Source organism: Malus sylvestris, chromosome 6 (genome assembly GCF_916048215.2).
Source record: "Malus sylvestris chromosome 6, drMalSylv7.2, whole genome shotgun sequence".
Taxonomy (NCBI): domain Eukaryota; kingdom Viridiplantae; phylum Streptophyta; class Magnoliopsida; order Rosales; family Rosaceae; genus Malus; species Malus sylvestris.
The window spans coordinates 20215347-20240441 of record NC_062265.1 but is presented as its reverse complement, the minus strand read 5'-3'; the positions used below and the strand labels follow the sequence as shown (position 1 = coordinate 20240441).

General features: G+C 38.1%; 2 protein-coding genes and 1 long non-coding RNA gene across 4 annotated transcripts; 2 read left to right on the top strand and 1 right to left on the bottom strand.

Annotated features, from left to right (window-relative positions):
- Positions 1-1132: 1132 nt before the first annotated feature.
- On the bottom strand, positions 1133-3367 carry LOC126626417 (uncharacterized). Of its 2 annotated transcripts, none has more exons than XR_007624677.1 (5): positions 3028-3367; positions 2867-2944; positions 2694-2773; positions 1652-2589; positions 1133-1473 (listed from the first exon to the last, which is right to left on the bottom strand). It is a non-coding gene; the product is annotated as an uncharacterized LOC126626417 (long non-coding RNA). The 2 variants fall into 2 exon arrangements; XR_007624678.1 differs by having other exon boundaries at positions 1971-2589; positions 3028-3359.
- A 2908-nt stretch (positions 3368-6275) lies between these two features.
- Positions 6276-9433, top strand: LOC126626415 (uncharacterized). The gene is made up of 6 exons (XM_050295741.1): positions 6276-6987; positions 7648-7898; positions 8008-8383; positions 8488-8619; positions 8711-8886; positions 9039-9433. Exons 1-6 carry the CDS (start codon positions 6442-6444, stop codon positions 9160-9162), a joined length of 1605 nt encoding a protein of 534 aa, XP_050151698.1. The 5' UTR covers positions 6276-6441; the 3' UTR covers positions 9163-9433.
- Positions 9434-14334: 4901 nt separating this feature from the next.
- LOC126626416 (uncharacterized) lies at positions 14335-15416 on the top strand. The gene has a single exon (XM_050295743.1). It carries the CDS (start codon positions 14445-14447, stop codon positions 15291-15293), a length of 849 nt encoding a protein of 282 aa, XP_050151700.1. The 5' UTR covers positions 14335-14444; the 3' UTR covers positions 15294-15416.
- Positions 15417-25095: the final 9679 nt, after the last annotated feature.

Here is a 25095-nt window from a genome sequence, read left to right as displayed (position 1 = left end):
ACTTCCCTCACACCCTAAACGCCCATGTACAAGGATTCATCCCTATTACCTTGATTTAGGTTTAAAGTTCCCTTTATCACCCCTTCTAAGGGGAATTCTGGTCTTCTTTCCAATAAGCCTCTGCAACCTCACCCCATATTCCTTCCGGAAAACCACCTGCTTTGAATGCCTAAATGAATGGTACAGTGCTGAGTTAAGACTCCCTGAATTCCTTGTTCTTTATGCATTGCGGAGGAGCAATAATACTCGATATTACCTTCAAACTCAGGCCAATCTTAGATGGAAGCCTTACATTACTGAATTGCCTGGCCAAGACAATGATTGGTACTGTGACATTCTTCTTGTCACAACATCACTCGAATGGTTACAAATCCAAACACTTAAGCGATCGATATGATAGGCAACAATAAACTACATATACAACCAACAGACTTCAAAGATTTTAAACAGGAAAAACAACAACCTTTTTTCCTCTCTTTTTCCGCGTGGGCCAAAACCTCAAGCAATTTCCATTTTTTTCTTCATTTTTCATTTTTTTCCTTTTTTTTTCCTTCCCTTTTCTTCTTGTGTTTTTTAGCTCTATGCAAACGAAACTTCATCAAACGTAAAACAAAACAAACCGAGTCAACCCGGGGACTAGGGTTGGCAAGGAATTAACAGCGATCAAGGGCAGTAAAGGTTCTGGTGGGCGTGGTAGCGATTTAGGTTGTGGGTCAGGTACGGGTCACTACGAGGGCGTGTGGAGGTTGATTGGGTGGCTTGGCGGCAAGGGTGGATTCAGACGGCAGATGTGTTGGGTTTTTTATTGCAGTGACAACATGCAGATAGGAATCTAGTTTCTAGTTAATTGTCTAGTGCGAGATGGTGGTGGTGCACATCAGGTTTGGTGTGGTCGAGAGCAATGGGCAAACGGGATCTTGGGTCTGGATGTGGACAATGGCAGCTAGTTCATGTGGATAGCCACCTAACTACTACGAGACATACAAACCAAGAAAACAAACATCTTTGAACTAATACACGGAGGACAAACGAACGAATAAATTGATAGCCACCTAAAGCAAATTAAATCTCAAAGAATCAAGCATGCTCTAATACCAAGTTGAAAACTAAAGTATGCATTACAAACGAACAATTAATACTAAACTACGGATATTATTTATAATGAAGAATGCCGAGACGACGACAAACTGAAGACTACATTGTAACGGACTTATTCTCAAGTGAATTACAAGCATTCTATTTATAGTAAACTAAACCCTAACGAAAACCTAATTCTAATGAGTTGGGCCCAAATCCTAAACTTAATATTTTCCAACAAAAGTATTTGTAATGCCAAGCATAATAAAAAATATGATCATACATTATTACAAAACTAGATAAACATAAACAGAAGGGAAGCACCCTACACAGTAGGAAGACTATAATACTGCCAAGCCCACTCGTCCTCAAATGTAGCCTTGTGCTCACTAGGTCCTGAAGGGCGAAAACAAAGTGTGAGCGGTCATAATCATTTATGTAGTCAAAATCGTTTCAACCATACTAACCCCCATTTTGGAAATCATATATAGTTTCAAACTACATACATACTAGTATCTACTACAATATATAGTCAAACGAAACCACATTCAAGTCAATAATTCAGAAATCATACCGGGGCGATCAATAATAATACTAGCATCTACTAGTAAGAGTGCATGGCTACACTGGCGTCTACCTGTGCATTGCTAGCATCCACTCGCATATCTAGCCTCTACCAAAAGTATCATATCACATGCACATGTCCTATGGTCGCAATTATCTATACTTGACATATAAAAGACCATGTGGTGAAAACTAATCATCATAATAAATAAATCAACTACATGGTCATCAACCAATTCTATTTAATTCCCATCGATGACTACTTCAAAACAGTTAAATTCATCAAAAACAATTAATAAAAAACTTGAGCGTTGAAGGGATCCACTCACTTAAATTTCGAGCGTCTCTCTTCAATTTAATGTATTTTCACTTAAATGTGATAAATGACTCCGAGTTTGTATAAATAAAGTGCACCATGTGATTTGGAACGTCGAATACCTTTGGATCCTCTCCGAGGCAATGTCTCGGGATCCTACTGACCAGACAAGATGAGTCGTTGGATTTTGATCTAACAGCGATAATTATTATAATTTTTAGAGGAACTCTCTGTTTGTAATCGTTAGATCAAAATCCAACGGCCCATGTTGTCTGGTCGGTAGGATCTCGAGGCATTGCCTCGGAGAGGATCCAACAGTTGAATAACCTTAGGTTAGGTCTCAGGTCCCCACGGGCCGCCACATGCACCGCCCCACGTTGCTGCATGCTCCGCCATGGCCCACTTTGCGCCGTCGTAGTGACATCACACGCTAGATGGTCGCCGATGGACGCTACCGCCAGCAGACGCGCTGTTGTACTGATCGTCGTCGCTGTGGCCACGCACCATTTGTCGAAAAATCTATAAAACTCAACAGAATATACCTTCGCTGTTAGATATTCTGTTAACTCTAACGGAATCTACCGCTACCGCCATTAAGGTTAACGGCGACCGCCATGCTCCGCCGCTGGATTCTACAGAAAAACCAGAAACCGATCAGAGCTTGTTCAAGCTCAAATTCAACCGTTTTTTCATCAATTTTTCCACCAAAACCTCATCATAAGCTCAAGAATATCACCTGGATCGAATTTGAGCAAAGAGAGGTCGAATCCACCGAAGTGGATTCGACGAGGTCTCGTTGGAGAACTCCACCGATTTCTGGAATAAGAACACCGAGACAAGCAGAGGTCAAACCCTTCGAATTTAGCTTAGATTTTAATCAATTTCGTACCGAAAGCTCGAGAAGCTTACCAAGGTAAAAAATTTGACAGGTTGAGGTCGAATCCACCTCGGTTTCGACAAGTTCTCGTCGGACCTCCTCGCTGGAAACTAGAAATGAAGAACAGAGAGATTACAGAGCTTTAGACCACAATTTTCAGTTCAAAAGCAACTACACAACCTGGAAAAATTACCTGGAATCACAAGCAGTCGAATTCGAACCCAATCAACCTTTCGTTTGTTTAAACTCGAAACTCACCGGGAAACTCGAAGCTCTCGAGTTTGTGAGCTCTGCACATTTCCACCAAGCTCCTTGTGTCACAGAGATCTGGATTATGGTGGTGATGAGGTGAATTTCAGTCGGATTTGGTGGTGGTGATAAAGGCTGTTCTTGGTGGCTAGAGAGAGTTGCAGAGTTTAGGTTAGGGAGAAGAGTATCGATGCAAATGAGGAAGAAGAGTGACCGAGAGTGGATTAAGTTCTACTTAAAAATTTCCAAAGTGAAATTACTAAATGCCCTCCTTCATTAAAAAAATTTAACTTGACCTGCGTAATTCCAAAATCGATTTCACTTTCTCCCACGCACTTGTGAATACGAAAAATAATTTAATAAAATAGAAAAACATGAGAAATTGGGATTTAGCTTAGAGGTCTATAATTATTCCACTTAATTAGGGTTATTTTGGTCATTTCATACTTATTGGGATTAAAACACATTTTTTTAAGACATGAGTTATGACAAAACCAATTGAAACCGAGAAAGAAAACCCAGAGGGAAGGTTTAGCTTGAATCCAGAGGGCAAAGAATAACGGCCGCAGACAAAGAGCAAGAACGGGGAAAAGGAAATGTCGAAGTGAAGAACTGGGGAGGAATAGCGTAAGCCCACTTACGGCTGATTTGGTATTGCTGTGCTTTGAAGAAAAAAATTGTTTCTGCTGTGATGTGAAAATAAGCAGTTGTGAAATAAAGCAGTAGAATATTTAGTAAACTTTTTTGTAAAAGTGCTTTTAGAAGAAAAAAAAACAGTATAATAGTATCTGATAAATTTTTGTATAAAACAGTTGTGATTATGAAATGACAAAAAATGGTATAAAATGAGTATCATGTTAAATGTAAAATAATAATTATTTTATTTATTCATAGTCTCTCTAAAAGTCTCATATATTTCTTTTATCCATCTTCATTTATTAATAATCTATGTAGAAGTCTCCCGACTCTCCCCCAACTCCCCAATTTTCTGTCCTTTTTTTTTTCTCTCCTCCTTCTTCATCTTTTTATTTTAATTTCCTCCTTCTTCATCTAACTGACATGGCAGCTGCCATCGGAGCAAGTCTGCACTCCAACGTTGTGGCTATGCCCATTGCACTACTCACCTCAACGCCGTCTTTGATGGGTTGTTCTTCAAGCTCTCTCACCTGTCTCTCTCCCCAACCCCCTCTCTGAATAAATTCACCGGATCTTGATGAGATCGAGGTTGTTGGATCGAATGATGGAGACAAATCCATCGGGTCTCATAGGAGAGAGAGAAATCAATTTAAAGCAAAGAAGGGGTTGGGTTCAAGGGACGTTGGAGATCGGCGAAGCCGTTTCTGGTTTGGTGATTAGAGAAGATGGTAGATGGAGCCATTTCTGGTTCGAGGGTGTTATTGGACTTTAGAAAGTTTCATTAAAGATGCACTGTAGCTCCGCGTGCTTTGAAAAAAAAAAAAAAAAACCAGTTTTCCAAAGCAGCATTTAGCTGGTTTGGCTTTTCTGATGATTTCAATTGTCAATCACAACAGCTTCCAAAATAATCCCCTTTTTTTTAGTTTACCAAACACCTTCAACATAAAAACTTTAAAAATAAGCAGCTGTTTTTTTTAAGCACCTTAATGTCAAACCAAGGCTTAGCCTAGGATTAAAAGTGCAAAAAACAACAACGTTAGGGTAGAGTTAATTCTGTTCGGTTTTCTAACCACTGAAAATCGAAAATTGAACCAACCAATTTTGGTTCAGTTATTTAAATTTCGGTTTTGATTTTGTTTTTTTGTTTTTTTTTGGGTTTTTTCAGTTTCAATTTAGTATTCAGTTTGGTTTTTATTTTTTTATTTTTTAAACATACTCCTAATTGGCACTTCAAAATTCTCATTTTTCTTTCTAAACTTTATATATTTAGAAAGGAAAATAAATTTGTGAGAAGTGGAAATTGAGATTTTTAGAGTGCCAATAAGAGTTCTAAAAAATAAATGGCAAGCAAAATAAAAATTGGATCCTCGTCGAATCCTCTTTGTGAGGATCCTGGGGATCCTCCAATCACATATGTTCATTGTACATCGTGCGGTCAGAAATTATTGTAAATTTTTTTATTTAAATTGAATATAAACAGTACTTGCCAAAAACTGACCGCACGATGTACAGGTACCATTTGGTACGTGGGATAGGAAGGAACAGAGTGGGACGAGGTGTTCTGTTCCGCATTTGGTGCGCCTAAAACAGGTGGAACTCATTGTTCTACGGGACGAGTTTTTGGTGAATTTTCGTTCCGCCTCACCCCCTGGAACGACTCTTTCCACATCCGTGGAACACAAATCGCCGATTCTATATCCACTCAAATCTTCGAAACCCCTCATCTCCCATGGCTGCCTGCATCGATACTCAGACCAACCAACTTTCTTGGGATCCCAATAAGTCCAGTTCTAACGAAGACCGTTGCCAATTCATGAACTTCTACCGCCGCAGCTTCTCCAATCAAGTTTCCTGTGCACCCATTTGCCAGAACCGAAAGAAAACCACTCATACGTGCAGATTCGTGGACGATCATGACCCAGATGAAGATCTATGGCTCAGAATGTAGGACGAAGCTCGCTCGGATATTGATGATAAACCTATCTTGTCAAATTACTATCACTCGCCGATTCGAGAGGTACCCATTTGGTTTTTCCCAACGATTTGTTCAAAATTGGTCTGAAAGATTTCTTATATGTTCCGTCCTGCGCGTACCAAACATACACGAAATCTCCGTTCCGTCCCGTCCAATCCCATCTATGTACCAAACGGTACCACAATAAACGAATGTGATTGGAGAATTCCTGAAATCCTCACAAAAAGGATCCAGCGAGTGATCATCTCTTTATAATGTGTACGCTTATTTGCACTTATGTTCAAACCTTATTTCTTATAAATTAGAATAGTAGAAATATTGCCTCATAACAAATGAAAACGCTACTATCATTACTCAGAAGAAAAGGAGAAAAAAAGAAAACAAGAATAAAAAAGAGAGCAGGATACGTGACCAAGGAGAGATTTGGCGATCACTATACAAATATAAATGATGGGATATATGTGTTAAAAAATTAATAACTTACAAAATAAAATTTCTTACCATTTACATAAAAACATGATGTAAACTTGTATTCCGTCATAATAAAAAAAATTTCGTAACGAAGGCCCACTTCCCGCCAAACATTCCGAGGGCGTGGTTCTCTCCCACAAAAACCCTAATTTCCCATTTTTGTCGATTTCCTTAAACCCTACCCTCCAACCTAAGCACAGCCACTCACACTCAAACCTCCGAAACCCACACCTCCGCATAAACCCTAGGCACCTCTCATCCACCGCCGCCAAATCCATGGACCCAAAAGCCGTGAAATCGGAGCTGGTCCTGATTCTCGACTATGGCTCCCAATACACCCACCTCATCACCCGCCGAATTCGATCCCTCTCCGTCTTCTCCCTCTGCATCTCCGGCACAAGCCCTCTCAAATCCATCACCGACCTCAACCCCCGCGTCGTAATCCTCTCCGGCGGGCCCCACTCGGTCCACACCCTGGACTCCCCCAGCTTCCCTGCTGGGTTCACCGAGTGGGCCGAGGCCAACGGCGTGTTCGTGCTCGGCGTCTGCTACGGGCTTCAGTTGATTGTGCAGAGGCTCGGCGGAGTGGTTAAGGTTGGGGAGAAGCAGGAATATGGGAGGATGGAGATTGAGGTGGAGAGGAACTCTGGGATTTTTGGGTCCAAGAAGATTGGGGATAAGCAAGTGGTTTGGATGAGCCACGGGGATGAGGTGGCAAAGCTGCCGGAAGGTTTTGAGGTCGTGGCGCGGAGCCAGCAGGGATCGGTGGCTGCAATTGAGAGCCCGGTCAGGAGGTTCTATGGGTTGCAGTACCACCCAGAGGTAATTGGGTTTGGTTTGAATTTTTGGTTTAATTGGTTTTTGGATAGTTATTTGATTTGGAAATTTGGTGTGTGATGCTGGCATGGTTATGTTATTATTTCATTGAATCCCTTTGGTGTTAGTCATCATTTGGTAATAAGAAATTGAACGCTTTCCATTGTTGGTACATTTAATTTAGTGTTCTTAGATTATGTTAATTATAAAAATTTGTGTCAATCGGTTTTTTTTTTAGGATTATTGGTTTTAGGTATGCTATTAAACTGGGTTTTACTGATTTGGTTATTGTGGAATGGCTATGCTTGTTTTGGATAAGCATCAAAATAACTTTCGTCATTAACTATCTTTGCTATGTTCCTACTCTGATGTAAAGTTTCGTAAGTTGCTTCAAACGAATGGCTTTCCTCTATAATAAAATCCTTTTTCATTCATTTGGATTGTTATAAAAAAATATCAATTTTTTAGAAATCTGTTTTGTTTGGAACTTAGTCATCTTCTGGTATAAAATGTGATAGGAAATGTTAAGAGTAACTGCTCTTGGATGCCTATTGTCATTCTTGTATGTACTAGCATTTGAAAATTTGAGTATTTTCGGTGGAAATTTCAAATGTTATTGGCAATTTAAAATTGCTTCAGTGAATGAGATTTGAAATTCCTTTGTAGGTGACACATTCGCCTGAAGGGATGGAGACACTTCAATACTTTTTGTTTGATATTTGTCAAGTCAGTGCAGGATGGAGTATGGAAAATGTATTGGATGAAGAAATAAAAGTGATTAAAAGCACAGTAGGGACTGAAGATCATGTCATATGCGCATTATCAGGAGGTGTGGATTCCACAGTTGCCGCAACTCTTGTTCATAAGGCAATTGGCGGTAGGCTTCATTGTATCTTTGTTGACAATGGTTTATTGAGGTGAGAGCAGAAGCAGTTTAACCACATGGAAGGCTTAACACTTTGCGTTTTCTGTAGACTTAAATTGTATGTTCTGTGTTTCCCTAATAAAAATTTCTTCTTTGTGTAGATTTAAGGAGAGAGAACGTGTGATGGAAACCTTTGAAAAAGATCTTCATTTGCCTGTTACTTGTGTGGATGCCACAGAACAATTTCTTAGTAAGCTTAAAGGTGTTGTTGATCCTGAGACGAAAAGGAAAATAATTGGAAAGGAGTTCATTTGCATATTCGATGCTTTTGCACATGATTTGGAGCAAAAATTAGGGAAGAGGCCTACTTACTTGGTCCAAGGGACCCTGTATCCGGACGTGATTGAATCTTGCCCACCACCTGGAAGTGGAAGGACCCACTCCCACACCATCAAGAGCCATCATAACGTTGGAGGGCTTCCCAAAGACATGAAACTGAAGCTCATTGAGCCTCTTAAACTTTTATTCAAGGATGAGGTTTCAGCTTCCACCTTCCTACTATAATTGCATATGCTATGCTTTAATCTTCCTTTGGTGCACATATATTGATTTTGTCGTCTTTCTTTCCCTGACATGTAAAGGTTCGCGAATTAGGGAGGATCTTAGATGTTCCTCAGGGATTTCTAAAGCGCCATCCATTTCCTGGCCCTGGCCTTGCAGTAAGAGTCTTGGGTGATGTAACTCAAGGCAATGCCTTGGATATCCTCCGCCAGGTATATTTGCTTGTCATTGGAGTTAAATGCTTGACTGTTTTGGTTTTCTAATATTTGTGGGTCACATTTTTCTTTGTTTACTTCTTTTTAGGTTGATGAGATTTTCATACAATCAATCAAAGATGCTGGGTTGTACGATACAATCTGGCAAGCATTTGCAGTGTTTTTGCCTGTAAGATCAGTTGGGGTTCAGGGCGATCAAAGAACACATTCTCACGTTGTTGCCCTCAGAGCTGTAACAAGTCAAGATGGGATGACAGCTGACTGGTACGCCCTCAATTGTGCCAATATCGTGTTATTTATCATTTCTTACTTTTATGTTTGTTGGTTATATTCTCTAAGGTCGTTAGGCATGCTAGCATCAGTTGTCGATGTCATAAGTTCCCTGATGATATGGAATACCATTTTGATAATTTCAGGTACTATTTTGAACATAAGTTCCTTGATGATGTGTCCCGAAAGATTTGCAATAGTGTCCGGGGTGTAAACAGAATAGTTCAAGACATTACGTCAAAGCCCCCATCAACAATTGAGTGGGAGTGATGTCTTGTTTGTTCGATGCATCGGGCCTGCACTTGTGGAATTATTTTTTCGATGGGGTTTTGAATGGTAATTCCATGAACATTATGTGAAACATCATGATTGTAAGTTGTATTCTATGTTTGTTTTTGGGGATGGCATCAGAAATCTTGTTCATTGGGTGAAGTAATTTTCTGTCGGGCATTATCGGCGTAAAGATACTCTTGAAGTGCCGTTGGGGAAAGGGAAAATGATTATTCAATGCATATGAATAGGTAGCACTGATTATTATTTCTGTTGCGGTTTACACTTTTACTCTATAAGAGTGGTGTCAGGATTACGTGGTTATGCACGATTGATGCTAGCATCTTCCTTCATGATAGACCATAACTTATCAAATGATTGCTAACCGAGACCTTTTTCACGCTATTTAGCACGCCTGCGTATGATCTTGATCTCTTTGAAACTCAAGGATTTCTCTTCATCGCCCAAATTATCTTACGAAGTCGACTTCCAACCCTCAAATCATTCGAATTTGGTTTGTCATTTAGAGAAAATTTATGATGACATCGACAGTTTTTGGATGGGAAATTAAGGCATCTCCAACTGAAGGATGGCAGAGGGCTCGTTTAGCCCTATAGCCTTCTAAGAAATTAATATTTTAATGAACAGTGTCAGACCTTACCATCTCCAATCGAGAGGCCAGAGGGCCATAGGCTAAACATAGCCCTGTGACAAAAAATCATCTCTAACCGAAAGGATCAAACATAATTTATTATTTTAATTTAAAAACTACAACTTAAAATAAAAAATCCTTCTTTGGGTTTACAAAACTATTTTGGGCTGTAGTCACTTGATTAACTCAAATTAATATTAAACGGGCCACACGAACCCAAAGAATATTAACTCACTTGATGGTTTAGGTTCATGGATCAAGAAATCGGATTAATGGGTAATTTTAATTTTGGTTGTTTTGTAATGGGTTTTCTTCATATATACAAAGAGAAGAGAAAAGTGTGCAGAAAGCAATCAGAGAGCCCGCTGGCTGGCTGGCTGATCTTGGCCAGCCCGCTGGCCTGTTTTGAGATTTTTGGCCGGGTGGGGTTCACATCATTTGGCCTAGTCTTCGGTTGGAAATGATTTTCGTGTCAAAACGGATTATTTTTAGCCCTATAGCCCTTTGAGCAGGTCGGTTGAAGATGGCCTAACAGAATGGATTATGTGGAACAATTTAAAACCTTAAAAGATGATAGTATAATCTTTTAAACTTCAAGGGGTTTTTGTTAAAACAAGGAAAACATCAAGAGGTGTTCGTATAAATAACTCTAGTTAAACACACAAAATTTGGACTTGAAAACATCTAACTCTGGTCTATTCCTCCTAGTTATAATATTTGGCACATGATATGATAGGGACACTACGTGATAGTGAATTCGTTCAATGCAAGTTGCTCTCTTCAATCAACACTTTCTAATCCCGTTCAATATGTCTTTGATTTGACCAAACAACCATGTCGTCCAGGTGTTTGGATGAAAGAATTTTTTAGATCACATGGGAGACGGGAGTGGGAGTGGGGAACTCTTGAGATTGGTAATGATAGAGATTCATAGATTAATCATGAGTGCACCAACCTTATCACCGTCCTTCAAACTCAGGATTTGGAATTTTGATTGGAGCACTAATCTAGGATTAAAAAGATATCCTAGGTTGATTAAACATTGAGAAAATGATGCATCAACTTGGATGATAACCCATCATTATTATGGAGGGCCACTAGTAAATTTACACATGCACAGAAACAGTTGCTTCTTGCCCAACTTTGAGAACCTAAATCCTCTCCGAATCTAAAAAATTTTAGCCTGAGGATCAAATGATCCGAGCTGTTGAAATTTGATCAAACAGTTACAAATAGGGGGTCTTTCTAAAAGTTATAATAATTTGTACTCGTTAGATCAAATTTCAACAACTCTGATCATTTGATTCTTATGCTCATATTTTTTAGATCCGGAGAGGATCTGGGTTCCAACTTTGAAAACAAGACAAATAGGTCAATGATTTAATTGATGTGCGACTTTAGTCATAAAAAAAAATGTGATTAACGGAGGGGTCCTATAGGTCAAATTCATCATCTCGTGATTCGTGGATTTTAACCCTTTTTATGAATTGTGGATTTTAATACCTACTAAGTGATGAGACTACTGTTCTAAAAATTCCCGTCTAACGGCACCTAGGCACTAGGCAGTTGACCATCATTCCAATTAGTTCCTAAGTGTTTGACAATTAAAAAAGTACGCCTAGACCCGTTTAGGTGTCCGCCTAGCCCGCTTAGATATCCGCCTACCCTGCCTAAACCTGCTCTGGCACCCGCCTAGGTCGCGATTCTTAATTAGACAGAAAATCAATAACTATTTTGTCAATAAAATGTAAGATACTTATTGAATACTTGGATGAACACTTACTATATGCTTGTTACTATGCTTTTCATATACTCTAATACTTTATAATCTATATATCATTTTATTTTTCAATTTATGCATGCCCATACAGTTATGTGTTTTTTAAAGTATAAATATGCGCTTATTCGTATAATATATAATAAATTTACTTAAATTTACTTAATCTGCCTAAGCATTAAGCCCCAGCCGACTGATCAACTAATGTCTAACGTTTTTTAGAACCTTAAATGAGACACATGTTTATATGATTCTCGTCATGACTCACGTGACAACTTAAGTATTAAATAGGATTTGGATCCTCTCCTGAGCAGGGGGTATGAATCCTCTTGATCAGATAACATGGGCCATTGAATTTTGATACAACGATTACAATTATTATAATTTTTAAAAGGACTTCATATTTGTAACCGTTGGATGATCCAACGATTTTTATTATCTGGTCAGGATGATTCGGATCCTCTCCTCAAGAGAGGATCCAAATCCTATTAAATACAGTTGTCCTACTACTTGATTCAGGATAAAGTTTTCTTTTATGGTTGGGTTGGGAAAATGTGGTGTCAGTTTAGATCCTCTGGTATCTTTGGAATGTGTGATATGTATAAACACATGATTATTTTTGTTAATAAGCCCTTTTTTCTATAAAAAAAAATTGTGACCTTAATATGTGCTTCCGAACAAATACTTTTAACCACTAAAGTTACAAGCTCTCATGGATTCAAAATGTGAGTTTATAGATGGTAAATAAGTACAACACTCCTGCAGCAACTCAACTGCTTTCACTTTATTTAAGGAAACTTTAACGAAAAGATCTCAGTACTGTTCACTTTAATGAAAAATCATATTTTAAAACTAAAAAGTTAATCATGATACTATTCATTTTAACTTTTATTTTATCATTTTCGTTAAAACTCAAAATTTTTCTAACAATTTTTATTAATTTTTCTTTTATTTAAATATTACATCCACTTTGCCACCGAAATAATATTTACCACCTTTTTAGGCCATGTGATCAAAATCTTTTTTTAACAAAATCATAAAATTAAAATATAAACTATTGTGATTTTAAATAGCTGCTGAATCTTTTTACGCTGGTAACTTTTTTGTGCCAGTTTGTAACTTGTCAGCTTTCGTATCTACAATATCAAAATCCTTTTTTCACCTGGCACTTCCTTTTTGACCATCTAAATTATGTCACGTTGAGAAATATTCACTTTTTGAGGCTAATTCAATTTTTTTTTTCCATCGAAACAAACTATACAATTTTCAAAAAAAAAAAAAAGGATATTTATTAGATCACACCATAAGAACACGTTAATAACGGTTTTTTAACAAGTTTACATAAGGATGACACGTGGTAACCCGTAAGTTATTTTGATTATTTTAACTTTTTAAACTACTAAAAAAATACTCTAAAATATAATAGCCATAGTGTATATGTATATATGTATATTAAATATTTATTATTGTATTATATTCTTTATAAATTGAAAAAATAAATTTTATTTATTTTTATAGTATACTATAGGCAAGGGGTGAGATTAAAAAATTATAAAACACATTAAAAATAAAAATACCAAACATGCATAAAAAAATGTATTAAAAAAAAACAAACGTGCAAGGTTCCTCAACATTGAAATGCAATTCCTTTGATTTTGCATATCCTTGAACATTTGGTATTTTGTAGTAATGTACCTATGTTTGTTCATTAGACTCTTATTTTGGGATATGTAGTACTTGAAAGACAAATATTTTGTTATATGTTTTGAAAGTAATACTTATGTGACAATGTGATATGCATATACTACTTTGGTACTATATTTTTCATTTTTTGGGGTCAAATTATGTCTTTCATTTTCATTATTTATTGATTTAAAATATTTTTTTTTAACGGGTAACGGGCTAGATCATATTACCTGATAATATTAACGAGTTGATTTCAAGTCAGGTCATATTGCCCGTACTTTAACTGGTCTTACACAATGCGACCCGTTAAGATATCAGGTATGTCACGAAAATGACACGAACACAAGAAATATGACACGAATGTCAGGTCTATGTATCATGTTGAGTGTCTGTACATAGGTATAAAGAGAATAAATAAATAAATAAATAAATAAAAGCGTCATAGCGTCCTACATTTGCTAAACTCTAGAATTTTTGTTTCAACACATGCATTTCCTTAATATATTCACTATCTAACAGTCAAATATAGTCATACGGAAAAAGTTAGGAGACTATATTTTGTGAACCACATAATGTGGCATTTTTTAATGATTAAACAAAGAAACCAACCATCAACTGATATATCATGTAGTTTATAAAATAAAACTCAAATAGATAATTTCAATAGCATCAGCCAGTCAAGGGACTTTTAGATTCAGGTCCAAAAATATAGAGTGTTTTTAGGAGTAAGTTCAGTTATATATATATATATATATATATATATATATGTATGTATGTATGTATGTATGTATGTATGTATGTATGTATATATATGTATGTATGTATGTATTTCTTTTATACTCATTTTATATTTTCTAAAAATATTAAAAATCAATTAAAATCTTCTAATATTATTCATTTTCGAACTCCAAAAATCTAATTAATATCTTATAACAAAAAAAATTAATATACTAACATAAATTTATTTGCAAAACATTCTACCCTAACTCAAGTAACAAATATATTTCGAAAAAAAAAAGTAACAAATTTATGAATGTATATTATACCTATACGTAACTCCGCCTGTGTAAGTTTATCTTACATTGCCGGTCCCAAGCCCGGGTAAAGGAGGAGGGGGAAGGCGTTAGGTAGTCGACAGCCGGCACTCTTCGGTTACGTCGAATCCTTATGAAAATGAATCCAGAACGAAATCGGGCTAAAGCTAGGGCATCACCCGTAAGTGGCGCGCTGTGTGGCCCGAGCACAGTGATAAGTGAGCAAGGGTCGCTGTATCTCCATCGGCACCCGGATGCAGTGTTAAATGAGCAAGGGGGCCATAGAAACTTCTTTTCGAACGACTCCACTCAAAGTTGTTTGGGAACATATGCTCCTATCAACTTTACACAGGGCACACAAAAGAAGTACTTTGATCCTATTGGACGGGGGAGGGTGAAGAAGCTAGGACAGAATGGTAGAGTTCAAGAGAGTAGAATGCGTTTAGGAACGTGGAATATAGGAACCTTAACGGGAAAATCTATGGAAGTAGTGGAAGTTATGGTGAGGAGAAGGATAAATATTATGTGCCTACAAGAAACTAAGTGGGTTGGTCTTAAGGCAAAGGATCTAGAAAACTCAGGGTTTAAACTTTGGTATTCGGGCACAAATAGAACGAGAAACGGTGTTGGCATCATCGTGGACAAGACCTTGACACAAGATGTTGTAGATGTCAAGAGGGTAAGAGATAGAATCATGGCAATCAAGATTGTAATAGGACAAGAACTCATCAATGTGATTAGTGCGTATGCACCTCAAGTAGGGTTGGATATGAGTTCGAAGGAGAAATTTTGGGAAGACCTTGGAGACTTGGTGCAAGGAATTGCCCAGACGGAGAAGTTATTTATAGGAGGAGATTTAAATGGACACGTGGGCAGGGAGACAGGCAAGTATGGAGGTTTTCATGGTGGCCATGGTTTGGGGAGAGAAACGAGGATGGGGAAGCTATCTTGGATTTTGCAATGGCATATGATCTCTTCTTAGCCAACACCTTCTTTAAGAAGAGAGAAGAACATGTGATCACCTACAAGAGTGGGTCGTCAAAAACACAAATAGATTTTCTTCTAATGAGGAAAGGGGATCGTATAACTTGTAAGGATTGCAAAATTATACCGGAAGAGAGCTTGGCTAATCAACATCGCTTGTTGGTGATGGATGTACATATTAAAAGAGTGAGAAAAAAGAACAAGACTTGGAAGTGCCCAAGGACTAGATGGTGGAATCTAAAAGGAGAAAAACAAGCCATTTTCAAAGAGAAAGTAATCACCCAGTGTGTGTGGGATAGAGAGGGGGAAGCTAGCCAAAGGTGGGATTCCATGGCTAGTTGTATCCGAAAAGTAGCAAAAGAGGTATTAGGAGAGTCCAAGGGCTTTGCTCCACACCAAAAGGAATCTTGGTGGTGGAATGAGGAGGTACAAACAAAGGTGAAGGCTAAGAAGGAATGTTGTAAAGCTTTATACAAGGATAGGACCGATGAAAATGGTGAAAGGTATAGAAGAGCGAAGCAAGAGGCGAAGAAAGCTGTGAGAGAAGCTAAGTTAGCGGCTTATGACGATATGTATAAGCGACTAGATACCAAAGAAGGAGAGTTGGATATCTATAAACTAGCTAGTGCAAGGGAAAAGAAGACAAGGGACCTAAACCAAGTGAGGTGCATCAAGGATGAAGATGGAAAGGTTCTTGCTACATAGAACGCGGTCAAAGACAGATGGAGAGGTTATTTTCATAATCTTTTCAATGAAGGACATGAAAGGAGTACTTCTTTAGGGGAGTTGAGTAACTCAGAAGAGTGTAGAAACTACTCCTTTTATCGTCGAATCAGGAAGGAAGAAGTGGTTGTAGTTTTGAAGAAGATGAAGCATAGAAAAGCAGTGGGCCCAAACGATATACCGATCGAAGTGTGGAAAGTCTTGGGAGAGACAGGTTTAGCATGACTCACTGACCTTTTCAATAGGATTTTGAAAACGAAGAAGATGCCAAATGAGTGGCGAAAGAGCACTTTGGTGCTTATCTACAAGAATAAGGGCGAAGTACAAAATTGCATGAACTATAGGGGTATTAAGCTAATGAGTCATACAATGAAGCTCTGGGAGAGAGTCATTGAGCATAGATTAAGGCAAAAGACACGGGTTTCGGACAACCAATTCGGGTTCATACCAGGGCGCTCAACCATGGAGGCAATCTATCTCTTACGAAGATTGATGGAAAGATATAGAGATGGGAAAAAGGATTTACACATGGTCTTTATAGATTTGAAAAAAGCGTATGATAGGGTCCCAAGAGACATTCTTTGGAGGATTTTAGAGAAGAAATGAGTACGAGTAGCATATATCCAAGCTATAAAGGATATATGAAGGAGCAAAGACTGCTGTAAGAACTCATGAAGGACAAACCGAAAGCTTCCCCATAACTGTAGGATTACATCAAGGCTCATCCTTAAGTTCTTACCTTTTTGCGTTGGTAATGGATGGGTTAATAGGACATATTCAAGATGATATTCCTTGGTGTATGCTTTTCGCAGACAATATAGTGTTGATAGATGAAACTCAGGAAGGGGTAAATGCGAAGCTTAACATTTGGAGAGAAGTGTTGGAATCTAAAGGTCTTTGCCTAAGCCGATCAAAGACAGAATATATGGAGTGCAAGTTCAGTGCAAATGGAGGCCAAAATGAGTTAGGGGTGAGGATCGGAGATCAGGAAATACCAAAGAGCGATCGTTTTCGCTACTTAGGATCTATCTTGCAAAAGAACGGAGAATTAAATGGAGATCTCAACCATAGAATACAAGCTGGATGGATGAAGTGAAAGAGCGCATCCGACGTGTTGTGTGATCGCCGTATGCCACTTAAGCTCAAAGGAAAATTTTATAGGACAGCAATAAGGCTGGCGATGCTGTATGGCACAGAATGTTGGGCAGTGAAGCATCAACACGTACACAAAATGGGTGTAGCGGAGATGAGGATGCTTCGTTGGATGTGTGGGCACACGAGAAAGGATAAGATTAGGAATGAGGATATCTGAGGTAAAGTAGGAGTAGCCGAAATTGTAGGAAAGCTTAGAGAAAATCGGTTACGGTGGTTTGGACATGTGCAAAGAAGGCCTACTGACGCTCCGGTTAGAAGATGCGACTACGGGACAGAGGTTCAGGGCCGAAGGGGTAGAGGAAGACCTAGGAAAACTTTGGAAGAGACTCTAAGAAAAGACTTAAAGTACTTGGATCTAACGGAGGACATGACACAGGATCGAGCACAATGGCGTTCTAAGATTCATATAGCCGACCCCACTTAGTGACTTGGATTTTTCAAGTCTCCAACCGAGAAGTCTTCCTCACTCGGGAAATTAAGGGAACACTACCTCAACCTACATGCTCCATTCACAAAGCTTCAACATACAAGCTTTAACAAAAGAAAAAATCAAAGAACTTAGTGAAGAAGGATTTGATGTATTTAACACAATACGTTGGAATGAAGCAAAGCTTATTTATTGATATCTCCGATAAGTTACAAATATGTACATATACATGAGTCAAAATAAACAAATAAGATGGAGCCTTCACAAAGGTTGCTTAGGAGAAGTCTCAGCAGTAGGTAGAGCCCCAGAAAGAGAAGGCACCGGAGGGGGATCATTCGGAGCCTCAGTATTGGACAGAACCCTAGAAGGAGGAGGCATCAGAGGTTGATCATTTGGAGCTTCATTACGCGGTACAGCCCCAGAAGACGAAGGCAATAAATGCCTTTGGAACAAACCCACAAACCGCTGATGATCAAGTAAAACCTGACCATCAGATTCCTTCATCTGGTCAAGCTTCCTCTTCATGTTTGTAGCATAGTCATGTGCGAGCCGGTGCAACTGTTTATTCTCATGCTTGAGCCCTCTAATCTCCTGTTTGAGACTCATCAATTCAGCCGCCAATGACTCAACTTGGCGGGTTCGAGCAAATAGGCGTTGGGCCATATTAGACACAGAACCTGCACACTGAACATTCAGAGCCAGAGAATCCTTAACCGCCAACTCATCAGACCGTTTGGAAAATAGTCTGTTATCTTTGGGAGTGAGAAGGTTCCTGGCCACCACCGCAGCGGTCATATCATTCTTTATCACGGAATCCCCACCGGAAAGAGGACTAGTAGGGGATAAGAAGGATGGGCGCCATATGTTGTCTGGAGAAGGCGTGGCTGCCTCTTCAACAAGGTTCAAGTCAAAACGACGGTCGGAGGGGCCAGACATTTTCAAAGGTGTTGAATAGAGAAGAGGTCGGACAAATCAAGATCTTAGAAGTGCAAGAAGAGAGCTTCTATTGGTAGAGATCCAAGTATGCTTTGGAACTTAATGCCAGCCTCTATAAAAATATGCACTCGATAGAGATTCAGAATCGAAGAAGCGCCTGCCCAAAATTGAAGAGGCGTTTGCTTTCTCAAAAGCTGGGCTGCTCAGAGACCACGAGGGTCGATCTCAGAAATTGAAGAGGCGTTTGCTTTCTCAAAAGCTGGGCTGCTCAAAGACCACGAAGGCCGATCTCAGAAATCGAAGAGGCGCTTGCTTTCTCAAAAGCTGGGCTGCTCAGAGACCACGAGGGCCAATCTCAGAAATCGAAGAGGCACTTGCTTTTTCAGCCTCGTCAGCACCTGTCACATGCACACTCAGCTTTGCTGAAATTACGGGCATTCTGTTGAAGATTTCTGGTGAAGTAGAAAGCACGTGAATCTTATTGTTCAATCATCCACTTTCCACACGCACCATCAGCTCATGGGTACCACATATAACTTTGCCAAAGATCTCTGACAAAGTTTAGACACGTGAAGCTTGCAGCTCCCACTACATCGTTATGACCAAGAAGGGTAAAAGAATAGCAAAGAAACAGCACTAACAAAGTTTAAACACATAAATTTTGAAGGTTTAGCTACTATATTATTACCTACAAGGTTAAAGGAACAGCACCACTGCTGGATAATTGGAAAGTCCGTGTGTGTCAACCTCTGTGCTCCGTGGCAAGGTAGACTAGCAAACATGCCCAACCTTTACTCACATTCGAGAAAACACTCTCAACAAGATTGCTTGCTCCAAAATCGAAAAGGCACCGCCCTCCGAATCTCGAGAGCCAGACTCCCAACATGATTACTTTCTCAAAAATCGAAGAGACACCGCTATCCGAATCTCAAGAGCCAGACTTCCAGCAGGATTGCTTTCTCAAAAATCGAAGAGGCACTGTTCTTCGAATCCCGAGAGCCAGATCCCCGACAGGATTGCTTGTTAAAAAACTGAAGAGGCACCGCTTTCTCAACTTCGAGAGCCAGATCTTCTTGGATAAAGCTTGTCTGTAATCTTCACACGCAACATCAGCTTTCCAGATACTATAGACCACTTTTTCAAAGTACTCTGACACACGTGAAGTTGGCAGCTCCCACTACTGTGCTATGACCAAGCAGGGTAAAGGAATAGCATTACTACTTGTTGTTAGGGAGACTCCTATATATGTCGACCTCCATCCTCAACCAAGGTATTAAATATCGGTAATATCGAAAATATCGGTAGTCCGAAAACACGGAAATATCGATGGAAATATCGGGATAATATCGATATCGATAAAAATTACATGGAAACCACGGAAATTGTAAGAAATACTCGGAAATTTTTATTGAAACTTTGCAGGATGTTTATTTAGTCAATTATCTATTAGTTTATCACAAAAAATTGGAAGGAAATGCATTGCATGATGGATTTAACATTATCAAGTTGATTATATAGCGAGCTGACAAACATTGTGAGTGTAGAAAATATGTAGTAATTAATGAAAGAAGTCTAAACACACCATAATCATTTATATATAATGAATTAGTACAATATTTTACACTTTAGTACTACATAAAGTTCCTATGAGGTTCAAATTTTTCACTATCTTCATCATCTCTATGTGTAGAGTGAGTGTATTGTGAAGAGTAGTTATCAAATGATAAATCCCCAAAATAGTTTTGCATGTAATTGTTAACATGCCACCCATATGGATCTAAGATTGGTTGAGGTTGTCCATAAGAAAAATAATTTGAAGATTGAGTCTGGGATTGTTTCCATGAGTCGCTCGATTCCATCCCAACAGGAATGGGATATGAACGGTAGGGAAATGGTTGGTTATGAGTATAACCATAGTTACTACTTCCCACTCCAACAGAGTCCGAAGTTCTAGATAACGAGTCATCTTCTTGACTTGACAAAATCCCCTTCCCTCTTTCTCTACGAGTATAGTCCTTCCCTATGACACCAATTCCTGGTCCTGCCCGCCTACTGCAATGGTCATCATCCTGTATTGCATGCGTGAAGTTTGCCTCACCAGTGAAGGGGCTCATAAATCCGGGAGGTGGTCCATAATAGTTTCCATATCCACCACCACTACCTCCAGCTCCACTACCTCCAGCTTCACTGTATCCTTCATCATTCCCACCTTCGGTGGTAGGTGAGTCTCCTGATCTTGTACTAGAGCTATCATTAGTATCAGCACGATGTTGTGGTTGTGTAGGATTGGAAGAAGGTGGAATTCCAGTGTTTCTTGGTCTTGGGCGCAAAAGTTCTTCCAAAGAGTCAGCGCTGCTAGATCCCACCTCATCCTCTAATACTCTTTCTACATTTATCCCTTCATTACGTGCTTCTTCAGCAACTCTAGAAGCTGGGTTGCCTTCATCATCATTTAAATGAAGAGGTCTAATCCATTGATAAAGTTGGTTACCGTCTGTATCATCATCTTCACCAACAATATCAAACACATCTAGTGGGTCACCACGGTCGACATGATCTATTTCTGCTTCCTTATCTCGAATTTGAAGCTTCATGTTGTAGTAGCAATAAACTAATTTTTCCAACCTACTATGAGCCAACATATTTCTTTGCTTTGTGTGTATCAGTGCAAATGTGCTCCAATTTCTTTCACAAACAGATGAGGAAGCTGTTTGTGATAATACTTTGATTGCTAACTTTCTCACAGTTGGTGCATCGGTCCCATACATGATCCACCATTCAGCTACAATGAAAAACAATGTTGATAAGCCTAATAACTCGAACAAATTCTATTATAAACTTATAGTGAAATATGTTTACACTCACTAGGAGACATTGTTGTTCGAGCAGCAATTGATGTTGGTTCTCCAAAAGTTCTTCTTGTATCTTTAAACCATGTTAGCTGAATTCAATAAATCGTGTTAGTTTAATCCAACAAAGTAATTATTATAATTTAAGTAATTGTGTACCTCATTTCCAAATTGGCCAACTGCTGGTGATGCAGGGTCTAATTTAGAGTATACATTATGTACAGCACGTATAAGGGTACCATCATCTCCAACACCGGGTCTGTATTGGTATCGAGGATTCAAATAATATGCTGTTCAAAGAAACACATACTCTAATAAGAGAAATAAAAATTATGCAACTAAAGAAATGAATTGCAAATTATGACATAATTTATACCTTCTGCATGCAAATCGTGGTATAATGTTTTATACCATCTGTCTTCAATTATCTTTATGACCCACCTTGCACCATGTTTTCTTTCCAATTCATCATTCACTACACGCATCAACTCATATACTGCCCCCATAGTAGGATACACTTCTGTGTCAACGATCCGTAAAACTTTGTAAAGAGGTTCAAACATTTGGCACACATGTTCTGATTGAGTCCAAAAATCATGATCAAGCACTATACTTTCCACCGTACGACCTGTATTTGAGCGGCTGAAATTGTGGTTGGCCCAATCATCACTAGTGAATAGTTGCTTCAACCCTGCTTTCTTCTTAAGTATGCTGTCTAATGCAATATAGTTGGTGGCGAATTGAGTGGTAGCTGGACGAATAATTTCTCCTTTGCAAAATTCACGCATCTTTGCCAACAACCAACCGTGATTGTAAATATAATTTATGATCGTTCTAGCTCTTTTGACCACAGTAGCAACATTCTCTCTCTTCCCTATTGCCTCAAACATGAGATCAATACAATGTGCTGCACATGATGTCCAAAACACATTATGATGCTTCATTAACTTTTTTCCAGCTTTGACAAATGCAGAACCGTTGTCGGTCACGACTTGGACAACATTATGCTCTCCCACCTCCATGATTACATCCCTCAATAATTTGTAAATATACTTGTAGTTCTTTATATGGTCTGAAGCATCAACAGACCTAAAAAAAATTGTCTTTCCCTTGGAGTATACCATGAAGTTTATGATAGACAATCTAGTCGGGCCAGTCCATCCGTCACACATGATTGTGCAACCATTAGTTTCCCACTTTGACCTCAACTTGTTAACATACTCGCCAATGTCTTTATACTCCATATCCAAATATTTGTTTCTTATCTCATAGGGAGTGGGAGGTTGTACTCCAACACCGGCCTGTTGACATCCCACTACCATATTTTTGAAATGATGTGATGATGCTTTCTCAGCAGGGACATTTTCATAGATAGAGAACTTGCTAATTAGACGCCCCATTCCCTCCTTCACATTACCTCCAGTGAAATAACTCCAAACACTCTTTTGACGTGCTTTGGATGACTTATATAAACTTGGGGCTATTGGTGGTGTTGGTTGTGATTCTCTAAGACTGCCTCCCCGTCTCAGTTGTGCACCACCACTTGTCCCGGAACCTTGTGCTCTATTAGGAATTTTATGAAGGTGTTCTCTTTCCCATGTTGACTGTTTGGAGGCACGTAATGCTTGTTTCAAACTGCGTCGTTCTTCAGGTCTCATGTCATCATCACATTCGTCCTTATCGTCATCATCATCACTGTCAACCGCTTGGCCAATGACTTCTCCTCGTAGCTCAGCTCGAATATTTTCCATTCCATGTGTTATCTTTTCCTTCTGCTGTTTTTTATTTTTTAATAATGTGCTGATGAATGCCTTCACTTCTGGGGGGACATTATTGCATCGTTGGACATTTTTTGCTGGATCTAATCCACTAAGATGGTACTTAAGTCGTGTCACTCCGCCACTCTTCATTATCCGACCACAATATTTGCAAATTGTGCCATGTTTGTTTCCGTCTATTGGGTCTCCATGTTCCCAAGCTGGATCACGTTTAGTAACTTCACTGGACATCTTAAATGTACCTACATTTATTTTTCATGAAAATTAGACAATTATTTTTTGATAAAATAAGAGAACCTAAATAATAAAATTATTCTACAGAAGAATTAAATATGAAGTAAAGAAAATGATTGTAAAAATTTAAGTAATTATACAAATAATATGGAATAATAAAACCTAATATTAATGAATAATAATCCAATTTGATAAAAAAATAATCCTAATATAAAACATGGTGATGAATAATAATCCAATTTGATAATAATCCAATTTAATGAATAATCCAATTTGATAATAATCCAATTTAATGAATAATCCAATTTCATGAATAATCCAATTTGATAATAATCCAATTTAATGAATAATCCAATTTAATGAAGAATAATCCAATTTGATAATAAAACCCAATATTAATGAATAATAATCCAATTTGATAATTAAAAAAAAACCTAATATTAATGAATAATAATCCAATTTGATAAAAAAATAATCCTAATATAAAACATGGTGATGAATAATAATCCAATTTGATAATAATCCAATTTAATGAATAATCCAATTTAATGAATAATCCAATTTGATAATAATCCAATTTAATGAATAATCCAATTTAATGGATAATCCAATTTAATGAAGAATAATCCAATTTGATAATAAAACCCAATATTAATGAATAATAATCCAATTTGATAATTAAAAAAAACCTAATATTAATGAATAATAATCCAATTTGATAAAAAAATAATCCTAATATAAAACATGGTGATGAATAATAATCCAATTTAATGAAGAATAATCCAATTTGATAATAAAACCTAATATTAATGAATAATAATCCAATTTGATAATAAAAAAAAACCTAATATTAATGAATAAATATCCAATTTGATAATAAAACCTAATATTAATAAAATAATAAATAACATTAAACATATTAAAATTATCCTAGGGAATAATTATACAACATTACTTAATTACTTAAAAAAATTAACATGTAATTGTTAACATTACTTAATTACTTACAAAAATTAACATGCAAGTATTAATTACTTAAAAAAATTAACATACGAGTCCACACAAATTTATTTGTTGTTGTATAAATTACAATAATATAAATTTAAGTTTGTAAACTTACCTTAAATATGGAACCGTTTGTGTTCAAGCTTTGGAATGGATCTGGAATGGCTTTGAAAATGGTAAGGGAAGAAGAAGAAACGAAAATGCTCTGAATGCCTCTGATAGTGATACTCCACCTTTGATAAGGTGAAAGAATATAATAGACAATGACACACTGTTCTGCATGTGAAAGAATATCACGGAATCACAGTGGCACACGGACACGGTTTCATTATAAAAGTAGTATTATTTGATGTCCATGGTCTGAAACTGCAAAAAGTTATTGACATATTGTGAAATCAGTCAGGCATCTCAGATGAGATGACCCAACCACACACACACACCGACATGACACCACACACGCACACAACCCACGCACACTTACCTCACACGCATACAGTCTCTCTCTCAAACTCTCGAACCTTCTCTCTTCTCTTCTCTGACTCTGAGGTCCCTTCTCCCCATTCTCCATTCTCCCACGGGCCAAAACAACAAACACAGATCTCCCACGTCTCTCGATCATTCTCCCCCCCCACACACATGCACAGAGACCCAAGGTTTCTCGATCCTTCTCCCACTCCCCCACACACACACAGA

Bases quoted from the DNA above. Each gene is read 5' to 3' on its own strand.
- LOC126626415 (XM_050295741.1), top strand. From the start codon at position 6,442: ATGGACCCAAAAGCCGTGAAATCGGAGCTGGTCCTGATTCTCGACTAT. The intron at 7,899-8,007 runs GTGAGAGCAGAA...TTCTTTGTGTAG, and splicing joins GTTGACAATGGTTTATTGAG to ATTTAAGGAGAGAGAACGTG. The intron at 8,620-8,710 runs GTATATTTGCTT...ACTTCTTTTTAG, and splicing joins CCTTGGATATCCTCCGCCAG to GTTGATGAGATTTTCATACA.
- LOC126626416 (XM_050295743.1), top strand. From the start codon at position 14,445: ATGAAAATGAATCCAGAACGAAATCGGGCTAAAGCTAGGGCATCACCC.